General features: G+C 35.9%; 2 protein-coding genes across 12 annotated transcripts in view; one reads left to right on the plus strand and one right to left on the minus strand.

Annotated features, from left to right (window-relative positions):
• METTL24 (methyltransferase like 24) overlaps positions 1-26,178 on the plus strand; it is a 174,831-nt gene that overhangs the window by 108,448 nt on the left and 40,205 nt on the right. For 5 of the 9 annotated variants that reach the window (XM_082475389.1, XM_082475388.1, XM_082475387.1 and 2 more), the window contains exon 5: positions 3,410-3,538. In XM_082475389.1, the coding sequence (XP_082331515.1) occupies positions 3,410-3,538 (129 nt within the window). Of the gene's footprint in view, positions 1-3,409; positions 12,800-12,902; positions 13,185-26,178 lie in introns of those variants that run through there. The other 4 variants (XM_082475393.1, XM_082475390.1, XM_082475386.1 and 1 more) reach the window with 4 other exon arrangements.
• CDC40 (cell division cycle 40) overlaps positions 13,280-26,178 on the minus strand; it is a 53,422-nt gene continuing 40,523 nt past the window's right edge. For 2 of the 3 annotated variants that reach the window (XM_082475254.1, XM_082475256.1), the window contains exons 10-15: positions 25,361-25,462; positions 24,224-24,339; positions 23,847-23,980; positions 18,799-18,875; positions 16,277-16,421; positions 13,280-15,283 (exon numbers count right to left, since the gene is read on the minus strand). In XM_082475254.1, the coding sequence (XP_082331380.1) occupies positions 15,106-15,283; positions 16,277-16,421; positions 18,799-18,875; positions 23,847-23,980; positions 24,224-24,339; positions 25,361-25,462 (752 nt within the window). In that variant the 3' untranslated portion in view covers positions 13,280-15,105. The remainder of the gene's footprint in view (positions 15,284-16,276; positions 16,422-18,798; positions 18,876-23,846; positions 23,981-24,223; positions 24,340-25,360; positions 25,463-26,178) is intronic. The other variant, XM_082475255.1, reaches the window with a different exon arrangement.

The raw sequence follows: 26,178 nt of genomic DNA on the forward strand, positions 1-26,178 counted from the left end.
ACACAGGATAAACTGTGCCCATGAAGAGGAAGCTGCCAGATGGCCTCACATCTTAATCCAGTTAAAATTAAAATTCTCATTTCCTCAAAAAGTTCTGTAAAAGGTGATTTATTATATATTTCAGGCACAAAGAAAAGGAGATAACTTTGATGGGAGGACTACTTGAATGCCTCTGAATTTATACCAAATAGGTTGCTTCATCTACTTCCTTTGAGAATATGTCCTCAGTTATTCCAGAGTTTACAGAGAGCTAACATTTAGTTGTTTTTCTCAAGAAACCTGATTTAACCTAACTGTATTAGGATTGGCATTTGATTATTCCGATATAATAATCTGCATGATTTTTAGTGCCATAATTGTTGAAAGCTGATATTAGAATCTTAAAAGTGGCATACCTTATTCAGAGATGTTTAGCATCTTATAATAACAATAATATTGGGTACATTACGCAGTAATAATAGAAATTACACTTGCAAAATAGTTGTGGTAATAGAACATTCTGAAATGCAAGAAATAGAAAAAGCACACTGGAAGAGAAAACCGTGTTTTATTCACCGCATTTGGCTGTCTGTGCACTAAGGCTGGAAAATAGGAAAGAGCTATGTCTTCCTCAGTGCTCTACTACCCCTGGGCTGCATAATTTAGATCAACCTTTATAATTCTGATTGAAGTGGAGAATTTTCAGTCACTGGATTCAAAAGGGGGCAGGGGAGTGTGGTCATGTTTGAAATACTTTTTGCTCTTTAGTTAGACTAGCATTTTGCAAATGAAAATTGAATTTCTAAAGAAAGCATATATTTGCTATGACTTAGCCTAATTTGTTTTTATCCAATTGCACATAACTTCTTTTTTATAAATTTATTTATTTATTTATTTATTTTTGGCTGTGTTGGGTCTTCGTTGCGGTGCGCGGGCTTCTCACTGCGCTGGCTTCTCTTGTTGGGGAGCATGGGCTCTAGGTGCGCGGGCTTCATTAGTTGTGGCATGCAGGCTCAGTAGTTGTGGCTCGTGGGCTCTAGTCCAGTTGCTCATAACTTCTGATTGATAGCTTATTTTAAAAATATGATTGAAAAAATATGTTAAGTATATTCCTCTACACTTCACCAATATAATTTTTAGGCCAATTTTAGGCTGATTAAGTTTACTCTGCCCCTCTAATACTTTGATTTATTGATCACATTCAATATATCCAAACTCACAGAAAGCCATGGTAAAAAATAAACCTGTAAGAAACCTAAGAGATTCTGGACTATGTGAAATGACACAACAAATGTTGATTTTGAGTTTTGGATATTTTCTGTATAAGTTAAAAAATTCTGTGAAGTTTTGATTTAGTATTTCTTTTGGCAGCCTAATTACCCTAATTCAGGAATATTCTGCTAAAAACTTTGAAGATTAAACAAAGCCAAGGATGCGCCAGGGCAGCAGAGATTAAAAAAAGAGTGAATTAACTCTATTGTGTCCAATTCACGAGAATTATTTCAGCCTTGTATATGTTCACATGGAACCTGCCTTTGCTAGCTTCCTTTTAGAAAAGAAAGTTGTTTTTGTTTTTTTAAACTTTTCCCTTTGATTTTGGAACCATTGAACAACAACAATAACAAAAAAGCTGGTTTATGGATATCTAGCCTTTTCTAAGGTCTCCTGATATTCTTGGGGTTGTTACTATCACTCTTTCCCTGGTGGACCAGGAGGTACTATCCAAGGCAAGTGAGTGAAAGCCTCTCCTGCAGGGTCTCAGTATGCTGGGCAAAGACCATTTTCTTGGGTCAATTATATCTGAATTCTATGCATCTCCTCCAGTCAACTCTGAAATGACGCAAGGAATTTTACCATTCACTGAGAGCCTCATGTCTCAGCTGCAAATGAGAAGCTTGTCAAATAGACATGCACTGAGAGAAAGGAGAGGCTGGGGCAGGATTGGCCTTGGTTCTTATTCATCCTTCTGAAAAGTCAAAGATACTTCACTTTCATGGGTAGGATTTTGGTGACTTCAGTTAGCAGCTTCCTGAAGAGCTGTTTAGGGTTTTGCTGTCACCTCTTGGAACTATAGGCTTTGCTCTATTGCAGTGATTCCCTGCATGTTAATTATTCCAGTTTGTGTCTGAATGTGCCAGCCTTCCTCTATGTGGTCAGATTATCCCCTTTAACTTCCCCCTCCATTTCTTGGCAGCAGAAAAGTCATTTTTACCAAATCTTTGCTTACCTATAGGGCTGTTTTGCTGAGATAATGTATGTGGAAAGTGATTCTTGAAGCTGGAAGGTGCTCTGCTTTCCAGTGTAAAATGGCGATGCTGATAATAGTACTTGTACTCACTGACCCTTACTCCCTCTCCAATAGCACCTTATTTTCCAAACCAAAGCCTTTTAGGAACTCTGAGTTACCATTTTTCCTCTTGTGGTTTATGGGAATTCAACATCATGTCGTGGTTAAGAACATGGGACACGTAGACAGACTCAGTTCAGAGTTCACCACTGTCTCTCAAGTTGTGTGACTGAGGATGGATTAATCTCTGAGTCTGGTTTTCTCAGCTTTAAATAGGGATACACCGTTGTAGAGTTGTTGAGAGGAGTAAATGAATATTGCGAGGTGAAGCACTTAGCATAGTGCCAGGAGCAAAGAAGCACTCCTTAAGTAATTAGCTTTCATTGCTTTCTGGAAGTATTTGGTATTCTGCTATTCTAACGGATTTTGTGCAAAGTCAGCAGAAAGGGGCTGCTTCTCATAGCTTGATTAATTGCAAAATCTCTCCCATCCTACTCTTCTTCCTATGTTCCATTTCACCTGGAATGTGAACTTGTATTCATTAAATGAACAGAGAATGGTTTTATTAGAAATTTTTTTAGAACACTGTACTGGTATATACTTTTTAAAGAAATCATGGAATAATGTTAATAATTTTTTTTTTCAAGTCCAGAATTCAGATACCTGAGAACTCTTTCCTTGGCTTCCAATCCTGATGAAGTTGGTGGGGGGTAAGGTTTTTTGAGTTGGTTCCTGTAGGCAGCGGCCCTTTGTCAGTCCCTCCCTGCAGGCCACCATTCTGCCAGGACATGGCTGGGTTCCTCTGAGCAGCATATAGGTTGCTGGGGAGAGGCTGTGGGCATGGTGCTTTGTGATACACATGCTCCAGCATCTCCTTCTTGGACATCCATTCCCACTGGGCAGAGAGTAAGAGGGTCCATCATGATTTCTGACTGGTATTTCATTATTTGTATATTAACATTTGGTGTGGCGTGAGGTTAGAAATTCATGTCATAAGTGACCATTTGAAAAAGACTCCTAACTCTAAAATTTGAAAAATTCTGCTTTCTTGGGAGGTAGCTACACAGTGATGCTCCTGATATCAGTGGTATTTTTAACAATGTTTATTGACTCTGCTAATCTCATTTCATCATTTTGTTACAGATTGATGTTCTCAAAGCAGATCTGGAAAGCGCAGAATGGAAAGTTTTGGAAAATCTTATTCTGGAAAATGTCCTTGAACAAATTGGACAGCTCATCTTTGAGATCCATCTCCACTGGCCTGGCTTTGAGGTCAGTGGCAGTGACAGCAGTGTTGTGCGGTTCTGGTACAGCCTCCTCAAAGAGTTAGAACTACAGGATTTCAGGCTTTTTCACAGTTACAAAGATTTATCTAAACCTCAGCTATTCTTGAAGAAAGATATTTTCAATGCGAGTAGCTGTTATACTCTGAGTTGGGTGAATACAAGATGGAAATAGGATGCAGGAGCTCATCAAGAGCTCAAGGAAATATTTGCAGCGTGGATCATGCCCATGATTCTAGTTATTCCAGTTTACTTGTCCAGTCTCCCACTAGCCTGTGACCTGCTTGAGGCAGGGATTGTGTTATTGCCTTTGTGGTACATGTAGCCTGGCATCTCACACATGGTAGGGGAACAGTTAACACTTGTTGAGGGGATGGACACAGGAGTGCCACAGCAGTCAACCTCCATCTGCCCAAACCCAGGCTCTTTGCCTGTCTGCCTCTGACAGAGTGGGGATGCTTGTCCTCCTTCATTTCAGCTTGGAAGATAATCCCACACTTATCTCAGTTTTCCCTAAAATTAATTATGTATCTGTAATCCATAAATTTACCACCATGAAAAAGAAATTATATCACGTTTCTGTTTTTACTGGGTTGAGGAGATCCTTAAATGTGTAGTCTGCTGTTTAAAATAGGGCCTTTCATTTGATGTTAACTCACCTCTTCGAGGATTTTCTTGTTCACTGTGTCAATAACATTCTTTACAGCCTTGTAGATTTCAATTATTCCTCCTCAGTTTTTGCTGAGGCCATGCTGTGACTTTATAAGAACCACTGATTCTGGTTTCTGGGAACTCAGACACACCAAATTCTGTAACTGAGTTAAAAAGACTAGAGTATCAAGTTACTCAACTCAGGATTCTTTTCATGCTCAGCCTTAAATCCCCTCTGTTCCTATGAAACTAAACACAAAGCAGAACTTGGGTGTCTTCAAACCTGATTTCTCAACCTCCAACTTGCCTATGGTATCAAATCTTTTTTTTTTTTTTTTTATATTATCTCCAAGATTAAGTTTTTCCTTGCTGCCAGTTGGCATTCATTGTAAGCCTGTGGCCTGAGGGCCAGAGTCTCTCTCTTTCCTGGGACAGATACAGTGTGTTTTGGTAATACCAATCCTTTTTGTATGTATTTTTTAATTAAGCAGATAATGCATGTTCTCAGTAGTTCAATCTCTATCATTTCTGTTTACAGGATTAGACATTTACGCCTACAAATGATTTTCAAAAATCCTATTTCAAATAAATTAATTAAATAGTATAAAAATAAATCAAATTATTACCTTATTATAAATTAAGTACATCTTCTGGTATTTTTTATATCCCAAGAGAGCAGGAATACATACACTGTTCATTTGAGAAATTTTGGGAGAGCATAAAATACTGATTACTACTAGACCTCGATTCCTTCTCCCCATTGTTTTATCTCCTTCCACCCCAGACATTCCCTGGGTTGGCTTTTTGCTTTTTGCAGTGGTTTGAAAATATCATTCCTCAGGTGAGAACCAAAATACAATAGAGTTATATCATCTTACTAACTTGGGTTCAAAAGGGAATAAGACTTTCTGAATTAGTAGTGATGATTTTTTAAAATATAAATGAGGTTTTTAATATTAAAACTTATAGTACACTAATAAAAGTCATTGAGGAGAGAGGACCAGCTTGAATAAGTTTGATTTTAAATAACAGTTTAGTTGCTTTCAATCTCCCTAGGTATTTCAAAAGTACAAAAAGTTTATCAAACTCAAAAGTGGTTTTTACTGTTAGTTTGCATGGTGTAGCCTCCAAAACAAAGTTAACTTCAGTCCTGTTTGGATTATATCACAGATTATCTTTCATTTTTTAATAAAAATTTTATACACTAAAGTAAACACAGATCTTTTTATACATTAAAACTTTTAACCCTTCTTATACACCAAGGTATGAAGTATACTAATCCTAAGTATCTAGTATGACTAGGTTTTAGATGTATTCACACTCATACCAAGATTTTTAATTCATGGGATTGAAGATTAATGGCATTACTGAAAGCCCCCTTTGTACAGGACAGGTTACCATTTATTCCGGATTGGTGGTGCAGAACATTGACTTCATCACACTATATATATCTGAAGCAAGAATGGAAGTACTGTTAGGAAAAAAATAAAGACAAACTCAAAATAAATCACAAACACACCCACCCACACCCACCTACTAGGCAGCCTGTTCAATTGTTATTTGTACTTATTTTATGATTTTTTCTAAGACTGTCCTTCATTCCCTTCATGGAGAGTTTGAAATTTGTGATGAATATTCTGACTGTTGCTGTGGTTTCCCTGCCTCTAGAATTATTATGCTTATTGTGTGGGCCAGGGTTTTGTAACCTCCGCATTATTTCCATTTTGGGCTGGGTGATTCTTTGTTGGGGGAGGGAGGGCCATTCTGTGCATTGTAGGATGTTTAGCAGCATCCCGGGCCCTCCCCCTAGGTGCCAGGAGCACCACAAAAACAACACAAACAAAATACAAAAAACAAACATACAAAATCAGGAGCTGCTACTCACTGAGAGCTTACTATGTGCCCAGTACTGTGCATAGATTATTCCTAATGCTCCAAACAGTCCTATAAGGAAGTGTAATTTTTCCAGTTATACAGGTAAGGAAACTCTGAGAGGTTAAATAGCTTATTCAGATTATTCAAATGGTGAAGCAGGAATCCATATCTCAGACTGCCAGATCCCAAAGCCCATGCAGGGCCCCTCCACCGTGTGCTTCAATAGCCTTTGACAAACGTAAGGACATATTTTTGCCTCCCTATTAGTAAATGGGAAGAAAAGCCTACAAATATACTAAGACCAGACCTGCAAATCTGTTAAGAGTTGGGATCACTTTTGTAGCATGCAGGTTTAATTTAAACAATCTACTTAATTAAAATGTGCCCACCAAATGGAGGCTTACTGAAAAAATATGGGATCCCAACAGCTTCTCTTTCAATATATTCAGGTTGCCAGGAAAGATCTTGCAAGTCCTGGAAGTGACTCTTGGCCCTCGCTGGTCCCAATATGCTGCACTTTGCTCCTGGATTTTAGGAAAGGCCCAGTCACTTGGAAGTGTAGTGTAAGTTTCCTTTGTTTCAAACTCGCCTTTGATCTGCAGATATGTGAGCTCAGATGTGAATATCTGTGACATACATCTCTTAATTAACTCCTACCAGAGCAGTGCTCATAAATGAATCTGAAAATAGAAATTTAATAATGCTCTTTTCAAATGATCTTAAAAACTGTTCCTTTTTGGATGAAAGACATATGAGGATGTAAGAAATCCAGAGGTCAACCTTTTAGCAGAAGGTTGTGGTAAATCACAATTTGAGATTAAAGTCAAAGAAAAACAATTTTCCCATTCTCCCTTTTCTTAGAGTGATTGTATTTGACACAGTTATAATAGGTTATCATATAAATTTTTGTAACTATTTGACATAGTTCAAATGAAGTGAGCCAGGAAGAGGTAAACAAACTTCTGTTAGAATTGACTGAAGGTCCACTAGTATTTACATCAGGGTAGAACAAAAGCAAATTCATGAATTTACAATGTTTAGTCCAAATCAGTTATTCATGTAAGCATTTCTGCTTTGACTATAAGATTTTAGTATATAGTAAATACAGTACAAGATTTTGCATTTCCTAAGTATTACATGTTTGGATTTTGCAAAGCTTGAATTAATACCAGGGAGCCAGCCTCGTCGTCATATTTCTCCAGATGAAAAATGAAGGCCTCATTTAAACAAATTATTCTACTTGACTATACAATGGTAGATACCTACAAGCTCAATTACGTAATATAATTCTCTTCTTTTGGAGATAAATTTATTTTGCCTTTTAAGCAATAACATAATTCTTTTTTGTACTAGCCAATTGCTGGTTCTTTGTGAATTCAGTGCATTTAATTGTATGCTAAAATATGTTCCTTTTTCTTACATTTAAAGAGGTATTTGAACTTTACTTATCACATGAAATCGTAATCCAAAGATTTGAGATATTCTTAAACTGCTTAAATTTAGAAATTATAGAAATTCTTTAATTTTATTGTATTTCTGTCCTTAAGAAAAGTAAATCAAACAAGCTTAATATTGTCACACTTTATATTTAGCACTGTATGGAGAAATGCTAGTTCCCAACACTTGTTAAAACTAATTGCTGTGTAAAACTAGCAATTCATATTCTCATATAAAATATTTTAAGTTTTTTCTTAGTGATTGGTTTTATGCAATAAGATTGTCTGAAGTAATAAGGGTTTTTTTTTTCCTGCAAAGTTTGGATTCTAATCTAGACTATTTTAATAGAGAAACTCAGTATATATAGGACAGATATGCAATCAGTATGTACCAGGGAGCTGAGTTGGTGAATGACTGTGGTCCTCAGTCCTCCAGAGGTTCTCCTCCACTGCATTGCCTCCCACAAGACCCCCAGACCGCCCCAAGATCAAGCAATTAATGCACAGCACAATAGGCATCCTTCAGGACCCTTCCCCATCCCTGTGTTTAGCTTCTATTCTAACTGCTCTATGTCATGCGTTACCGGTCATTGGATATTTTGACATCGCCCCTAGGTGGGTATATATAATAACCAAAAGTCCAAGTGGGTTCCACAGCATTACTGAGAAACCACAATTATGTATCAATAAAAATAAGCTATTAGTTATCTGTACAAGAAAGTATTACTTCTCAAGGATTGGTGTCAGATCAAACATCGTTTTCTCAGGGACTCCCTTATTGAAGGCCCCCAGCTATGTCTCCTTACAATGTCTTCTATTCTCCCCCGCTTCACGATCCTTTTACTTTAATGGATCTGCTTGTGTAATGGCTTTCCCAGCAGACCGTAAGCTCCATTAGGGTAAAGACCATGTCAGTATCCCCAGTGCCTACCATGGAGCCTGCTAGGTCAAAGGTGCTCCATAAATATTGTTGAATATGAATATAAAGAAAGCTATTTCACATAGGATTTTTCAGTGAAATTATTTCATCATCATTTGTTATTGACTTTTTTTCTGGTATTAAAAATGTCTTTGGAATTTAGATGGACCAATATTTCTCATTTTGGTTAATTTAATTTTAGGCACAATTTGTCCTTTTCTTGACATGGTTGTTTATTGCACTGCTTGCAATAGTCCTCATTCCTGATTAAAGGATGCTAACCTGAAGATCTTTCTTGACCTTGGGGACTTGAGAGCTATATAATAATTGAATAGAATAAATACAATAATAATTAAAGGCTCAAGTATCGTTAGAAGGTACCCTAGGATATAAAACCTCAATCTTCCTTTCTCATTCCTCATTGTCCTTTTTTTTTTTTAACCAATTCCCAGAAAACACACTTTTTAGAGTCAGTGTATTTGGTCACAACTCACAGTAGCATGGAGAATATTTTTCAGTTTATGAGAGAAAGAAGGTATGATGATGTAAAGGACAGGGGCTGGTATTTCTACAAAAATGATTAAAATCACATTGATTTTCTAGGACAAAAAAATTTAAGGTAGTTGTTCAAAGAGTAAAAACAAGGTGAGAGAGGGTATTATGTTCTCCAGGATATTTGAAGTCTGACCAAGAAAAGTCCTTTCGGGCACAGTTACCATTAGGTCTAACTCTCATGGAAGAGGCTCTGAGAATCTCTTTAGCTATAGGTTCTGTTTTACTAAAAGATGAAATAAATACAATCTTTTAAACTACCTCAGCGAAAGCAAGCTGGAAGCCACAAAGGTTACAACACAAATCTGACAGTTTTAAAAATACACACTTAAGTGGCAGTACGTAGAAGAGAAAGGATAGCAGGATGAAGGGAGAAAGATTCTGACCCTGATGCTAACCAGCTGCGTGATACCAAGCAATTCATCACCCTTATTGGCCTATTTTCTTATCTTAGGTTGGAATATTTGATTTCTAAGGTTTCTTCTAGCTTGAAAATCTCATTATTCTAGCATTTTGTGATTAGAGAAGGCTTAGACAGTGGTTAGGTAATTTCTTGATTTGTGTGCTATAAAGTCTTAGGATAAATTCAGGAGAATCCAAGTGATATGTTTATTCAGAAGAAAAGCCCCAGATAAAAGATGAATCCATTATGATGGCTCTCCAGTCATCGAGTGAAGTGCCCTTAGGTAAAGTACCTTTTTAGATAACACACTTAAACTCACAAGGTTCTAAAAATCAGAATGTTTCAGACTGCACTTGTTTACACTTCTGTGTTTTTAGACTGTCCTAACAAAGTGGCAATATCCAAAGATACTAGATTAAGTATATATCTTTATGGTGATCCTTCTGTATGTATATGTGTGAATATGTATGCATTTATCTATGTATGTATGTGTATGTGTATATGTACATATATGAATGCCCAAGAAAGAAAAATCTTCAGGCACAAAAAGCTCGGGGGACCCTAGAACCAGAGAGGTAGAGCAGGAACCTACACGGCAGTGGTCCTAGTTCAGTATACCAGTGATGGCCAGTGGCCTAGAGCATTAGAGATAAGGCCTGTTGTGTTGGGGGAAAGGATTGGAACTGAGTGAGATACTTGAAACAGTGGGACCCTTGGAGGGCTACAATCTCGATGGAAGAGGGTTCTGAAAACTACCCCTACCTCCCTTCCTCCGAGCACAAGGAAGTCTACCCTTGCTATAGCTCTGGAGAAAATCAAAGTTTCTCATGAGAATTTGAAAACTTCAGCCTGTTTAAGGAGTTGAACCTATAATCAATCACATGGTTAAGAAATCCATAAGCTGAAAATTTTAGATATAAAACTGGTTCTAGGGGGTGATGTCTCAGGGGTACATGGCAGAAGCAAATGTAAAACCACTCAAAGGGACTCTTCAACTTGGACTACAAAGTATTTCCTCCAAAAAACAAGACCCACGTAAGATGAACTCCTAATAAAAAATTACAGCTGATAAGGAAATGGCCCACCATGAGATAGAGTTAACAGACACATTATACACTGGGATTTTCAGTCCAAGAATTTGAGATAACAGAATAACAATCTTATAGAAAGTATAATATAAATTATTTGATGTGATTAAAGGCATAAAAGACTACATAGAAACCATAAAAAAATAAGACATATGAAGAACAGGTAGATATAAAAAAGTACAAATAGACATACCACAAAGGAAAAATAGTCATTGGAATGAGTTTAATGAATTAAACAGCAGATTAGACACAGCTGAAGAGACTGTGAAGTGAACTGGAAGATAAACCTGAGGAAACTATCCAAAATGTAGTACAGAAAAATATGAACATTTATATTGCTTAAATAAGACATCTTATGAGTAGTTTCAACCTTAAAATGTTTTTCAGAAGATGAAGCAGTAAAGCTGGGTATTTGAGACACTGTAAAAAAGTGGTACCAGAACTGTATGGACACTGTGGTAACCATCAGCCACATGTTGCTACTGAGCATCTAGCATGTGGCTAGTATGACTGAGGACATGAATTTTAAATTATATTTACTTTTAATTAAGTTAAAAACTTATACTTGATTCAATTATTAGAAAACTCTTTTAGTAGGTCTGTTTGGAACAACTTAGGCGCGTAAATCTACTTTGTGTGAAACAGGTAAAATATTTGATGAAAATTTAGTGTCTGCATTGAGATGTGCTGTTAAGCGTAAAATATACACCAGATCTCAGACTTAGTATGAGAAAAGTAAAATATTAATTTTAAAAATAATTGAATGTTGAAAGAATATTTTAGAACATATATTATTTATATTAATATCCCCTTTTTAATGTGGCCATTAGAAAATTAAGAATTACATATATGCCTCATGTATTTCTATTAGTGCTATACTAGAACACATACTTAAATACAAAATGTTTGAGATTTGAGTTAGTCCCTCAGATCTCAAAAATGCTGAAGGTTGGAGAGTAGGATGTGGGGAGCTAAAAAATCATCTGAAGACAGTTATTGCAGTTATAGGAAGATGTAAAAGCAAAGGAGTTATCACTTTGTCACTAAAAAGCCACTCTAAGGACTCTGGCTGCAAGTTGTGACTTCTTTAAGTTTCAGATAAAATTGCAGTGTTTAGGTTGAGAAAATTGTTTCTACAATTATTAAAGTGGCTTTGAACATGGAAGGTGTACGTATAAACATGTAAAATGTATATCATATATTCACATACATACATGCATATAAATACATGCACACATACACACACGTGTATATATTTTTGGTTAGCTAAATTTCTCTGAGTTTACGCACTCTGAACAGTGTAGTTTCTGAAATACTCAAGATAAACTCAGACTCCACTAATTCTCATTTTTTTTTTCAAATAAATTTGTTTATTTTGGGCTGCATTGGGTCTTCGTTGCTGCGCGCTGGCTTTCTCTAGTTGCGGTGAGCAGGGGCTAATCTTCATTGCGGTGCGCGGCCTTATTGCAGTGGCTTCTCTTGCTGCGGAGCATGGGCTCCAGCTGCGCGAGCTTCAGCAGTTGTGGCGCATGGACTCCAGAGCGCAGGCTCAGTAGTTGTGGCGCACGAGCTTAGTTGCTCCGCGGCATGTGGGATCTTCCCGGACCAGGGCTTGAACCTGTGTCCCCTGCATTGGCAGGCGGATTCTCAACCACTGCGCCACCAGGGAAGCCCTAATTCTCATTCTTAATGTGCGTATCATCTGGGGAACTTACTAAAAGTGCTGACTTTGAACCAGGGACTGAATATATAGTATTTGTAAAATTGCAGTCTTTTGCTAGTTCATTCATTTTATTTACCCACTGATCAAATAAATATTTGATAACATGAATTTTGAACCAGCTGCTAAGATGTAATCTTCTTTCCACTGGATCTTCTCTTCTCCTTCTTAGGTCCCTTAGTAATTGCCTTGTTTACACTGTATTTCATCAGTTATTTTATGATCCATTAAGAAAGAATGCCGCCAATTAAACTATGACACGTCATTGATTTTAAGACATAGCCCTATTTCAGAGATGTTAAAAATGTGAAAAACCTGCATCTTTGATGAAATATAGCAACAGTGTTCCCTAGGTCTCACTTTGAGACCCAAAGTTAATACTGCTGATGGATATTTTGTCCTGGATGGCACTTCACATTTCACTTCTCCATACCTGAATTCACTGTGGTTTCCTCAACCAAACACTACTTTCTTCTGAATTCTGTATCTCAGTAAGTGATACCATCTCCAGGTGGTTCTCAGTCTACACTCTGAGAAACAGTATTCTTCAAGTAGAGTCTCTATAATTGTTGCTAGTGTTGCAATTCTTACACCTACCCATCCAAGTGTTTGCTATTTCATTGTCCATGTTTTCTTCCAGGTAATTAATTTCTTCCAGGAAATATTCATTAAACCTTCACTAAAGCATCACTTTTATTCTAACTTTTAGGAAGGAAATCTGTCCTGGGTGTGACAAAAGGGTTGCAGTGAGGAAAAGGAGCCAGATGGTAACCACTTAATTCCAGTCACAACATAATCTGGAAACTTTCTTATGCTGGAAAAGAACCCCACTCATTTGTATACTCTAAAATGGATGCAATCATGACTCAGTGGCACCAAGTGAATAAATATGGACTGTGTTAAACTTAATCTATGTGCTCTGAGGACACTGCCCTGTATTTTTGTCATTTATTTAGAATAAATCCATTAATATACTATACTCACCTTTAAAGCATCACTTCTCCCCAGAAAATCAAAATGACCCATTTAGAATATGCAAATGGTTTAACGTGGTGTCTCAGTTAAGACTTCAAAGGAGACTAAGAATGAAAATTTTGATAACACTTTCTACAAAAGTGCTTTATTTAAAAATACAATCTTTTAAAAAAAAGAGACTTTATATACAGTTCCTTAGTTTAGAAACAGTTAAAAACACAATAAAATAAACCCAGATTTCGAAATTATGATTTGTAACATACACAATACTGGTGCTGAACAAGATAGTTCAAATGTATGATTAATTCTTTTTGTCCCATCATATTTCAGTAATTCACATTTGTTAAAACCAGTGGTTGGGACTAAAGAAAAGCTCCTGTCTGAATTTTTTCCTCTCCAGGAAATGGCAGCCACCCTTCCCAGCAGATAAAGAAATAGAAATGACAGCAGCTAGGCAGTGTATTCTTATTTCTTTGAGTGCCTGTGTGTCCAAAAATACATCTCTACCACTTTTATTCTCTTTTTCTATTTTCTTCTTTGAAATTTATTTATATGTGGCTGTAGCACCAGGTCATCTATACCAGGTCTTTTAAAATTTAATGTTTAAAAATGGAAGTTCTAAGGGTACGGAGCACGAACTGCTCTTGATGGCCCAGGACTCAGAGCTAATGATGTTCCTAGGATATCAACACTCAGCATGATTCTGGTCTCCAAGTCAGCACTCTGAGCAGCTATGAACCAATCTTTTACAGCATGGTATTGAAATATTTCATACTACATTCAAACATCTAACATAGATTTGTAAAAAAAACAGGAGAAATGGCTTGTCAAACTAAAGTGCTCTCGGTTACTGTATTTAAAAGGCTATCTTGATTTCACAATCTGAAGTTGAAAAAAAATTTTTTTAACCAATCACAGTCCCTGCTTCTCAACTGGGAAACCTAGCCATCTTCCTGGAGTGTCAATTTTACCCAAAGATTTGGAAAGAAGTTTAAAATTTTTCTAATCTTAAAAAGTTTTATTGAATATATTCATAAGAAAAATCAGATTAATTTTATAGATAAAACATCATACACGTTCAAAGAAATTACAAGTTGACATTTTGAACTATGTCCTCACATCCAATCTCCTATGAGGAGTATTTCAGTAGTAACAACTGTGAAGAGGTGAGTGACCTAGGAGACCCTGATTTCTGAAAGTGTAGCCAGGTCCTTATTGGACAGTAAATACAAATACAGTTCAAAGTCTTGATTCATCCTCTTGAGTTCCATCTTCAAAAATAATGTAATTCTCTAATTATATACAATCCTGTCTATACTGATCAAGAAGAAAGTCAACAAAAGAACTCTGGACTGATTTTTATTTTACACTGTTTGTTTAATAATTAGAGGAATGCTGCAGTCAGAGAAGATTGCTGGCTTACAACTAAACAGACACAACATATGTCATAAAAAATAGTGGAACTCCTGAATCCGAAAGATTAGAACTTGACCCACTGAAAATAATGGGAACAGTAATTGTGGGTAGTTTTATCCTTCTTTCAGATTCACATTAAATTATACCATCCCTGTTCTTCCCTTTTTGTTGACGAGGTAATCCACTAGGGATTCCTTCTTAGCTCTAAAGGGATCCTTTCAGTACGTCATGGGGGTAAACCCAAACTGCCTGCCAAAAATAACTACTTGTCAAATATAAAGTTAATGGTCATTCTCTGTATAAATAACATGTATAAAGAACAAAATGAAGTTGCCAATGAAATGATATGAGCCAAATTTACAAAGTTTTTTTCTATTTAAACAATGGTTCAACTTCATAAGGCCATGTAAGAAAATCATAATCTGTAAATCAAGTTGTCATTCAACACATTTAATAATTAAATATAGTTAAATATGATATTGGATCAAAAATGATCCTAGATAGTATAAGGCTTAATCCCATTAATCCCACAATTTAATGAGACCATCCCAACCACAAGTTATGACTTTAGATGTTTCATGAGGATGCCACACTGCACCTATACACACTTTATCATGAGCTTTGAATCTACTGTAGAGTTTTGTGGTCTTCCAGTCCCAGATGTTTAATTTTCCATTTCCATCTCCTGAAATCACATAGCTGTAATGAGAAGAAAAATAAATTCAAATTATTCAAACACCTTAAACTGGTAAAGTGGGTGAGAAACAGAGAAAGAATTTATCTTTTTCACCTTAACATAAAAAAATCACTGTGATTATATAATACGCAGAATAATAAGGTAGAGTATAAAGCAGTCTATAATTTAAACTTCTATCAAAAAACCTCCCCACTGAGTGACCAATCTAAGAGTGAAAAATTATTTTTAACTTGGAAAACTGGGAGAGCCAGGGGCCACAGTGAATGCGGTATCACAATCACTCTCTAGACAGTCAGAAACAGTGTAAGGGAACCAATTTCATACAGAGCCAGCAAACACATGTAGACCCATCAACTATAGTGGACTCTACCACCTGCATAATCATTTTTGGCTCCAAGAGCTTCTGAATATGTCCAAGATTCACTCAGAGGTAGGAGTCTAAATCCCAATTACCAGGCTAAACATACAAGTTTACAGGGATTTCTAAATTAGTGATACCCATATATTTTAGCTAACAATAGGGGAATGAATGCAGTTTCACTCTTAGGAAGGCTATAGGCTTCACAAATCTAGTGTGACCAGAAGATGGATTTGAGGTTTCAGCACAGAAAAGCTGTAGTGAAACTGTTAACTTCAACCCTACAATACAGGATTAATTCTTCTGGTGCTCATTCAATCACAGTAATATAGAGATTACAGTCCTCCCAGCCTTGCTTAGAAACGCAGAAAGAAAGAAAGACATAGCCTATAAAGACAGGGATTCATTATGTGGTAAAAGGGCACAGAACTAAACAATATAAAGAGACAGACTGAAGAACTTAAAAGCCAAATGCAGCTGTCTTAATTTGTTCTTGCCTTTTATCTGGCATTTTGACAATCTGAACAGTTCTCATACAATTACATATATAAAAGTGATTTGTACAGTGTTATTTGTACAGCAGTAGTTTATATCATTATATATGAATATGGGAATACATGAGAAGGTTTAAACTTACCTCATGTCTGGTGAAAAGTCTACCTGACAAGCATAGCCTGCTACCATATGGCCCTTAAAAATTTTTTTCTTATTTAATCTAAATCTGTTCTGTGCTCCAAAAATTAAGATTTGGTTGTCCATTGATTGGCACGCTAGCCATTTCCCTGTAAATTCAATAAATGAGACATTTTAGAGGAAGACTGAAAATTTTAAAAACACTTTATTTAAGTCTGTTCAGTCATTAATATTACTTTGTTCCCAACTACTTCATAATAGTAGGAAAATTAATTTACCATACCACCTGTAAAGTGTTACAAATTTGTTGCTGGTGAGAGGTATTTATATATAAAGTAATGGATTTTGCTCATACAATCTTATATCATTTAGTACTTTTCCTATAAAAGCTTTTTTGTTTAAATTAGGATATACAAAAACTCTGAGTTTAGCGTTAATAAAACTAAATTTTATGAAATGAAATTAATTTGTAATAAGTATAAACAATAGAACCATGGAGAGAAAGAGACTTATTTATGTTAATTATGGGAAGAGGAAAGATAAACTCCAGGTGAGAAAACCTAGGATTATTAAATAAAACTGTATAAAAAAAGATATGACTAAAAAAATTCTAGTAACTGTTGTTGTGGGCCACACTACTTTTTAAAAAAATTTTTATTGAAGTATAGTTGATTTACAATGTTGTGTTTAATTTCCGTTGTACAGCAAAGTGAGTCAGTTATACAGATATATATTCTTTTTATATTCTTTTCTATTCTGGTTTATCACAGGATATTGAATATAGTTCCCAGTGCTATACAGTAGGACCTTGTTGTTTATCCATTTTGTATATAATAGTTTGCATCTGCTCACCCCAAACTCCCACCTCCCCTCCCCCCTCCCCCGGCCACCACAAGTCTGTTCTCTATATGTGTAAGTCTGTTTCTGTTTCATAGATATGTTCATTTGTGTCGTATTTTAGATTCCACATATAAGTGATATCATATGGTATTTGTCTTTGTCTTTCTGACTTACTCCACTTAGTATGATAATCTCTAGGTCCATCCATTGTGCTGTAAATGGCATTATTTCATTATTTTTTATGGCTGAGTAGTATTCCATTGTATATATGTACCACATCTTCTTTATCCATTCATCTGTCAGTGGACATTTAGGTTGTTTCCATGTCTTGGCTATTGTAAATAGTGCTGCTATGAACTAATAAGGGTGCATGTATCTTTTCGAATTATAGTTTTGTCTGGGTATATGCCCAGGAGTGGGATTGCTGAATCATATGGCAACTCTGTTTTTAGTTTTTTGAGGAACCTCCATACTGTTTTCCTTAGTGGCTGCACCAATTTACATTCCCACCAGCAGTGTAAGAGGGTTCCCTTTTCTCCACACCCTCTCTAGCATTTATTATTTGTAGACTTTTTAAAGACAGCCATTCTGACTGGTGTGAGGTGGTACCTCATTGTAATTTTGATTTGCATTTCTCTAATTAGCAATGATGAGCATCTTTTCATGTGCCTACTGGCCATCTGTATGTCTTCTTTGGATAAATGTCTATTTAGGTCTTCTGCCCATTTTTCAATTTGGCCACCTTGCTTTTATCTACCCAGGATTCACCAAAGCCACTAGTCTTAACTGCAGTATCTTTACATCCTATATATTTGTAAACATGATTAACTAAGGGATGAGCCTAACAATGCTCACAGTCTGACTGGGTAAATGGCCTTGTTCAAGACGGGCACAGTATTTGTAATGGATGGTTTAAAAGTACGCTATATGAAATTCAGGTGCACAGTGACAAATGTGACTGTATACAGTATGGTGATTATCAGAACAGCACCCAGTGAGCTTGCTCTTCTCATAAAAATCATAGGGCATTTGACAGATGATCACTGATTTGCCTGTGGCAGATGCCCCGACTAGAAGAGCAAACTCTTTCTTGTCCCCTCTTCCTTGCTCTATACTCACAGTAGCTATGTGAGTTCACAATGCTGCCCAAATATCGGATCCTCCACTTTAATATCCTCATATAGAATTATATCAGTATATCTGTAGTACTTGTACTTAAAAGGCAATGAATTATTAAATAGAAAACGGTATTAGATTTATCTTTTAAATTTTTGCCTGAAAAAAATCTTTTACAGTAAATTGCTAAGGTGTTCTCTATGAGGAACCAGAACAAAATTTCCTATTCCTTGAAAGAAAAAGAGCTCACAGTAAATCACTAAGTGAGCTGTTGAACATGATTCTGTTGGAAGGAGAATTATATAAAAAAAAACCAAATCCTGATTCTCAGATGGAAATCTTTAGATGCTCGGGCAATGTTAGTTGCAAATCATCGTTTCTTTTATATTACCTTTCTAAAAAAACAAGAGAATGGGTGAGGTGACTCACACATGAAAACCAGTGATTATTTCTAATACTGAAAAGATTTCCTTATATAAGTATGGCACCGTGACAGACTTCCCCTAGGAGGGAATGGCCAAGGCTCTTTTGAAAACAGAGCTCATTTAAAAACACTGTCTACTAACTTACCATTTGGAGACAAAGTCACTGCAGGCATTGAGTGCATGCTGGGTTCTGCTATATACTTAAAATCCACAGGGATATCCCTAAAAATTAAAAATAGCATATCAGAATAGTAATTTTTAAAAGTACTTTTAGAAGAATAATCTCTGAAACAAAAGAGATGCTCTTGAAATTATGTATTTAATGAACCCTTCATGAAACTTCCTGGAGGAAGGAAAACCACAAAATGACATTCTATTGATTATTATAAAGCTTTTACTTTACAAATGACTTTCCATGATAATTACAAGTGTCAGTGATTTAGTTTTCTATCTCTATTTGATTTAAACTTTGGCCTTCATGTTAAAAAAAAAATCTGTTACTGTAAGTTCTTTAATAATGAACTCATCTAAAAATGTACCATGGTAGGCAGAAGCAAGATGTCTGAGGCAAGCCTACAGGGAAGTATTCTTATTTTACCTGCCAGTCAACCATAACTTGTTACTCTGCAAGCAGGTGAGAGTGCTAAAGAGCTTTCAGCAATGCAAGTAGATAGATGGTAGGCAAAGATGTACAGGGATCTGCAAGCAGGTTGAGCCCATCCAGATGGGTAAGGGATGGGTAAGGTAGATTAAGTGCTTGGTACCTGGACCCCTTCTATTTTCAGCTTATTTGTAAAGTATTCCAAATGTGTACAGTGTAGGAGAAAAAGCATTAAAAATTTTTTCTTGTGAGTGATACAAAAGATAAAACAAAAACAACAAAAATCCAAAACTAGTCACCTAAATCTAGACTCATCCAAAATTCTTTTCATTTTTAATATTCTCCATGATAAAAAAATTCCTTACTAATTCTGAAGGATTTTGGTCCTTCAGAGACTATGAGACATCAGAATTGTTTTTTATAGAGTAATGTGTGGGAAATGTAATCTGATGAATAATACAGACTATAAAGCACCAATTTCAGTTTCAAACCATGGTTCAAGTTCAAAGACTTTGATTAATTAGAACAACAATAACAATAATAATAATTTCCCTTTTAAGTAAGCATCTTCTCTAACCATCAACCCAGAAGAAGAAGCAAATGATTGGAAAAAACTCTATCAGAGTCTTGGCTGGAGGAAAACGTTTTCAGGTATAACCTGAAGAACAGTATCATTTATCAAATCTCCAACCCTTTATACCTCTAAGGCACCAGTGAGAACTGACATTCAGAATGACCCAAATGTATTGAGAAGAGCCTCAATCTTAAAAAGGTTCAACTACTTTTCCCTTCTCATTATTAGTGGCTGATAATTTTATAACATGAATTTAAAAATAAGAGCATTTTCTAAATTAATTTAACGATAGTTCAGGTTCATATCAATCAATGGTTTACTAAAATTTAAACAGATCCCTTACTTCAAGGACTCTTGGTACAATGAGCTCTGTAACATGAAAAGAATCTGAACACCTGTGAACTTCATAATTGCTAGTAAAAATGGTAGGCATAGTTCTATTTAATAAACATAATACTATATTCTAATTAGAAATTGTAAATCAGCATAATAAGCTAGTAACTTATGTTACAAATAATCTTCAGTCTGGAAATGAGATCATCAAAAAAAACCAAAAAAAAACCTAACAAAAATCTATGAAATTTTAAAGATAAAAGATAGACATTAGTGCCAACCACTGTAAAATTTTCTTTTAAAAACATTTTAAGAAAAATAAATGCCTTTGGGAGAAAACATGCCTATAATATCTCATGAATTTAGAATTTAGGCAATTAGGATACCACAGGATGCTCAATATCTAATTACAATCTCCTATTCTTCTTTAAAACTGTATAATAGTCTTAGTTTGTATAGTATTGTTTAAGAAAACCAAGGTTCCTTTGGGTGAACCTGGAGGGTGGGTGTTATGCTAAGTGAAATAAGTCAGACAAATACGGCATGGTATCACTTATTTGTGCAGTCTTTAAAAAAAAAAAGTCAAACTCATAAAAATAGAGAGTGGAATGGTGGCTGCCAGGGGCTGGGTGGAGGGGTGGGCAGGGAATTAGGCAAAGCTAGTAAAAGGGTACAAACTTTTATCTGTAAGATTAATAAGGTCTGAGGTTCTAGTGTATACACCATGGTGGCTATAGTTGATAATACTGTATTGCATAACTGAAATTTGCTAGGAGAGTAGAACGTAAGTGTTCTCACCAAACAAAAAAGTAAATATGTGAGGTGATAGATATGTTAATTAAGGGTTAATGAATTATTTCACACTGTATATGTATATCAAATCATTATGTTGTACACTTTAAATACATTGCAATTTTATTTATACCTCAATAAAACTGGGGAGAAAAAAAGAAAAAGAAAATAAAATAATCTTTGGAGTGGCTTCCCTGGTGGTGCAGTGGTTAAGAATCCACCTGCCAATGCAGGGGACATGGGTTCAAGCCCTGGTCTGGGAAGATCCCACTTGCTGCGGAGCAACTAAGCCCGTGTGCCACAACTACTGAGCCTGCGCTCTTCAGCCTGTGAGCCACAACTACTGAGCCTGCATGCCACAACTACTGAAGCCCGCATGCCTAGAGCCCATGCTCCATAACAAGAGAAGCCACCACAATGAGAAGCCGTGCACCACAACAAAGGGTAGCCCCCGCTCGTTGCAAGTAGAGAAAGCCTGCGCGCAGCAACGAAGACCCAACGCAGCCAAAAATAAATAAATAAAATAAGTAAATTTATTTAAAGAAACAAAAAAATCTTTGGAATCAGTTTGATCTGAGTTTGAATTCTGGCTCTTTCGTTTCTTGTGGAACCTTGGGCAAATTACTTAATCTATCTCAGTTTCCTTATCTATAAAACAGGAATAGGAAATACACCTATCTCGTAAGATTACTTGCCCATTAAATGAAATAGTTCATGTAAAATACTTAGTGTGCCTGGGACATAGAAAGAGCTCAATAAATGTAACATCATTAATAATCATGACAATGATTTCCTTAGATATTCAGTGCATACCACATGCCAGGCACTGTGCTGGTGTTGAAGACAGATGGAGAGTTTGACTGACACAGTTCTTTCTCTCATGATTAAGAACTTGTCAGGATGCAACAATATAGTTGATGCAAATCAACTATACTTCAAAAAAAAAAAAAACTCGTCAGGGAAGAGAACAAATAAGCAAGAACTAAAAAGCTGTGAGAAGCAAAGGGTGTCTGTGGGATGATAGAGAAGATGCCTAATCTCATGTGAGGATTGGTTAGGAAGGCTCTAATAGCAAGTGAGAATTAAACTACAATCTACAGGATGTCATCATTTATAATGACACAGTATCATGAGTCTTAGGAGTATTTCTTAAGCTCTGAGAAGGAAAAAAAAAGAAACATCATTTAATCAAAATATTTTACTGACCAATGCTCTAATTTAGAAAACATACACAAGTGTTCTAAAAGCCCTGTAATTGGTGCATCATTCAAACATTTACCAATTTCTTTTATACTACTTCACATTTTCAAATGGAGCTGAAAATATCTGATAGAAACACCTGAAAGTTTAAGTATAATCAAACTGTTAAAGTACATAAAACAAAACAGCTATATGTATGCTAAACTATCTAGCTTGTTGTGCAAATGGTCTAAGGTGGCTCATATAAAATGATATCCTTATCACGTCCTCTGCATGTGACATCATTTCTGAAGTAGGAGAGATCTTAGTTATAAGATAGTCTCAAACCATGGACATTAAGAATGATGTTAAGACTATGTATAAAGTACAGTCAACTCTCCATTAATTGGGGGTAATCTGGAGGGGTATACTGGTGATGGGAGAAACTGCAGTTAAATTACATTAAATCTTCAGTTACCCAAACTGTCCTGACAATGGTTAGGGACGTGCTCAGGTCCCCAAACAGACTCAGGAGGAAACTACTACCTGTAGTTCAAGGCTTCTCACTTCCTACAGCTGAACAACTTCTGGGGGTAGGAAGATAGTTTCTCGTCCCCGCAAGGCTGTAACCACAGTTGGGTTGTGCCTTATAATTGACTATCAAAACAAGCTGGGTTCCGGGGCTTCCCTGGTGGCGCAGTGGTTGAGAATCTGCCTGCCAATGCAGGGGACACGGGTTCGAGCCCTGGTCTGGGAAGATCCCACATGCCACGGAGCAACTGGGCCCGTGAGCCACAATTACTGAGCCTGCGCGTCTGGAGCCTGTGCTCCACAACAAGAGAGGCCACGATGGTGAGAGGCCCGCGCGCTGCGATGAAGAGTGGTCCCCACTTGCCACAACTAGAGAAAGCCCTCACACAGAAACGAAGACCCAACACAGTCATAAATAATAAATAAATAAATAAAGAACGTGAATTTCTAAAAAAAAAAAAAAAAAAACAAGCTGGGTTCCAACCAAACATTAACTCTAACAAAAAGATTATTATGCATTGCTTTGAAAATCAACTATAAAACATGGTCTATGATAGATACTTAGTGAAATTAGCTTTAGTATTTCTTGACTTTAGAAAAGTGTTTTTTTCTCTAGGAAAGCAAAATTAAGCAATATATTCTGATTATACTCTACAAGTAAAACATTATGGGCTATGAACAGCAGGACACAAGGGTGATGACATGGGGCAATTTTCAGTACTGAATAATCAAAATGCAGACATTTACAAAATTCCGAGATTTAAAAAATATTTTCTTTGGGTTGGTTCTAAGGCTAGGATGTTATGCTCAATCCCTAGCATAAGCAACACAGTCTATACGCGTGTGACCCCTACTTTTCGTCAGTCATTTTGCAAAGATGAATAAGATACCTAATAAAGAATGTAAGATGGCACTATATAAGCTTTTTTACTAGTGCAAGAAAAAGGACTCAAAATACATATTCTTTAGATAGATTATCTAAAGACTATGAAAAGTAGCATGTTTAAATTTTTATTTTCATATTCTGGATACCTAAATAGTTAAACCAGTTTGAACTGACAGGCCAGAGATCACAGTTGTGAAAATATTCAGATTGTTGAATATTATCAGGCTTTATCTTTCACTACAAAATTTTAAATTGTTTGCTTTATATTAGTTAGATTTTCTACTAATAAAAACTCACCATTCCCAAACTCTTAGGCTCTTATCATCAGATGTGCTCACAAATCTCCTATTCTCATCAACAAAAACAATGGTGTTGACAGCTCCCAAATGCCGATCATATTCCTGTACAATTTCTCCACTTCGAATGTCCCACTGTATATCAAATAAGAGAAATGGCAAAGAGCAGATTTATGAAAACAAAGATCATAACTGTGGAAAATGGAGAAGGAAAAAAGATCTCCAATATCGTGTTTTTATAGATTTACTGCTTCCAAGACTTGAGCATCAGCACTCCCTAGAAGCAGCAAACATTAAACAAGTTAATATTCCTTATTCTAGCCCCTCATACAGTGTAAAGCTCAGGAATCTTAATAAAAATATTGTGAGAAGACTTACTTGCACAATCTTTTTATCAGACATCCCAGCCACAAAGAGATTTTGCTTATCTTCATCAGGATTAAATTTGACACAATAGGGTACTTTTCGGTTTGTAAATCTTGATATACACTGTCCTAAAACCAAAGACCCAAATTAAAGTAGGTAAAATAAATTTGACCATTTAAAGATAACCCTGGGATTAAGATCTAGAGATCATTTGCTAATAAATTTTGAGGAATGGCAACCTGCTTGTTCTTTACTGTAAACTACATTGTTCCTTTTCATGGATTTTTAATGATTAAAAATAGTATATTCAAAAGTAAATCTGTATCATCAATTGCAGAGCAGATAAAGTTCTCCAGGTGATTACAATATGCAGCTAGAGTTGAGGACCACTGCCAAAGAGGTTAAGAGTATGGGCTTTGGCATTACAGAGACCTTGGTTTGAACCCAATTCGACCATTACTAGCTGTGTGACCCTAGAAAAGTTACCTCTTAAGCCTCAGTTTCCTCGTCTATAACAATAACAGTATTTAATCTCATAGTGATATTTTAAGGATTGACCAAGATACTGCAATATAAGCGCTTAGTACAATGCCTGGTAAACAGTGTTCAATAACTATTACCTATTTTCTTTATCCTTAAAACTCAGTAGGATGAAAGACGGTTCTCTAATTATATAAAATTATACTAGCCACAATGTGCTGATGTAATCAATATGTCTGTGAATATATAAAACCAATCTGCCCATGGAAGTTTAGACCTACATTTTAACCAACTGGGGCAATTAAATTTAATTCTGCTCATCAGGTATTTATTGTGCTTCTATGATGTGCAATGCAGTGTGCTAGGTTATGTAGGGGAACAAAAAGATCAATTAAATAGTCTATGGAAATTTTTAAATTTCCTTGTCTATCAATATATTTGCTTTATAAATTGTAAATATTTGGTGGAAAAGAAATTTCATAGTAAAAGAGCTACTTATATAGCTGAGTTTCAACTCTACAAACATTTTGTGATATTAGCTGATACTCAATGATATGAGAATCAGCAGTTAGGGAAGGTCCCATTTTACCACAGAAGACCACTCACATTGTTTCATTTAAAAACACTAATTTATAAGGTAAATAGGTGTTAGTATAAGTGAACTCTTACCTGTCTCAGTGTCCCAGAGCTTAAGATACCTGTCATAAGCTGCACTGAGGAACTGTGTTCCTGCAGTATTAAAGCAGATGTCCCTAACAGCTTTACTGTGACCTAAAGGCAGATACAATAGAAATGGAGGTGAGGTGAAGTATGTCCTTTTAAAATATAAGCACCATAAGAGAAAGAGCACTAAACAGTATTTTTCAAGCCACGCTGTGAGTCAAAATCACTGGAACCCCACATGCTGATTTACTGACTCAGAATATGTTATGTGTGGGCTTGGGAATGTAGGTGGTTTTTTTCCCCTTTGAAAAGCTCCTCAGGTGATTCTGATGCATAAAATTTAGGTAAGAACCAAGAGAAAAGATGTAACTTTGTTTTAAAAAGTCTCTCATGCACTCTCTTAATATGTAATACATACAGCTGATGACTAAACAGTCAAAAGAATTTAAGGAAACACAATAGTCCAATTATTGCCAATGAAAGAGAAATGGCGGCTGACGTTTTGAAGGTTCATTCTGAGATTACTTGCCAAGCTGGAAGTGAAAACAAAGTGACCTAAACCTAAAGTTCATGAAAAGTGTGGCCTTTGTTCAATAATTGTCTATTTCTGTGATCACATTCCCAAATATCATAGAAATGGATTCAGAATCTGAGACTAAACCTTTTTGAAAACAAATATTAACTATTATTTAGTTTTAAAATGGCATTTGACAATAAATTAATGTTAAGGTGCTTTCCTTGGAAATCAGTCTTGCCCGACCAGTGAACTCTTCTGAAAGTTACAGGGGCAAATAAAATATGACTAAATGAAAGCAGAAACTTTC

The sequence above is a fragment of the Balaenoptera physalus genome, assembly GCF_965194825.1.
Source record: "Balaenoptera physalus genome assembly, chromosome: 9".
NCBI lineage: Eukaryota > Metazoa > Chordata > Mammalia > Artiodactyla > Balaenopteridae > Balaenoptera > Balaenoptera physalus.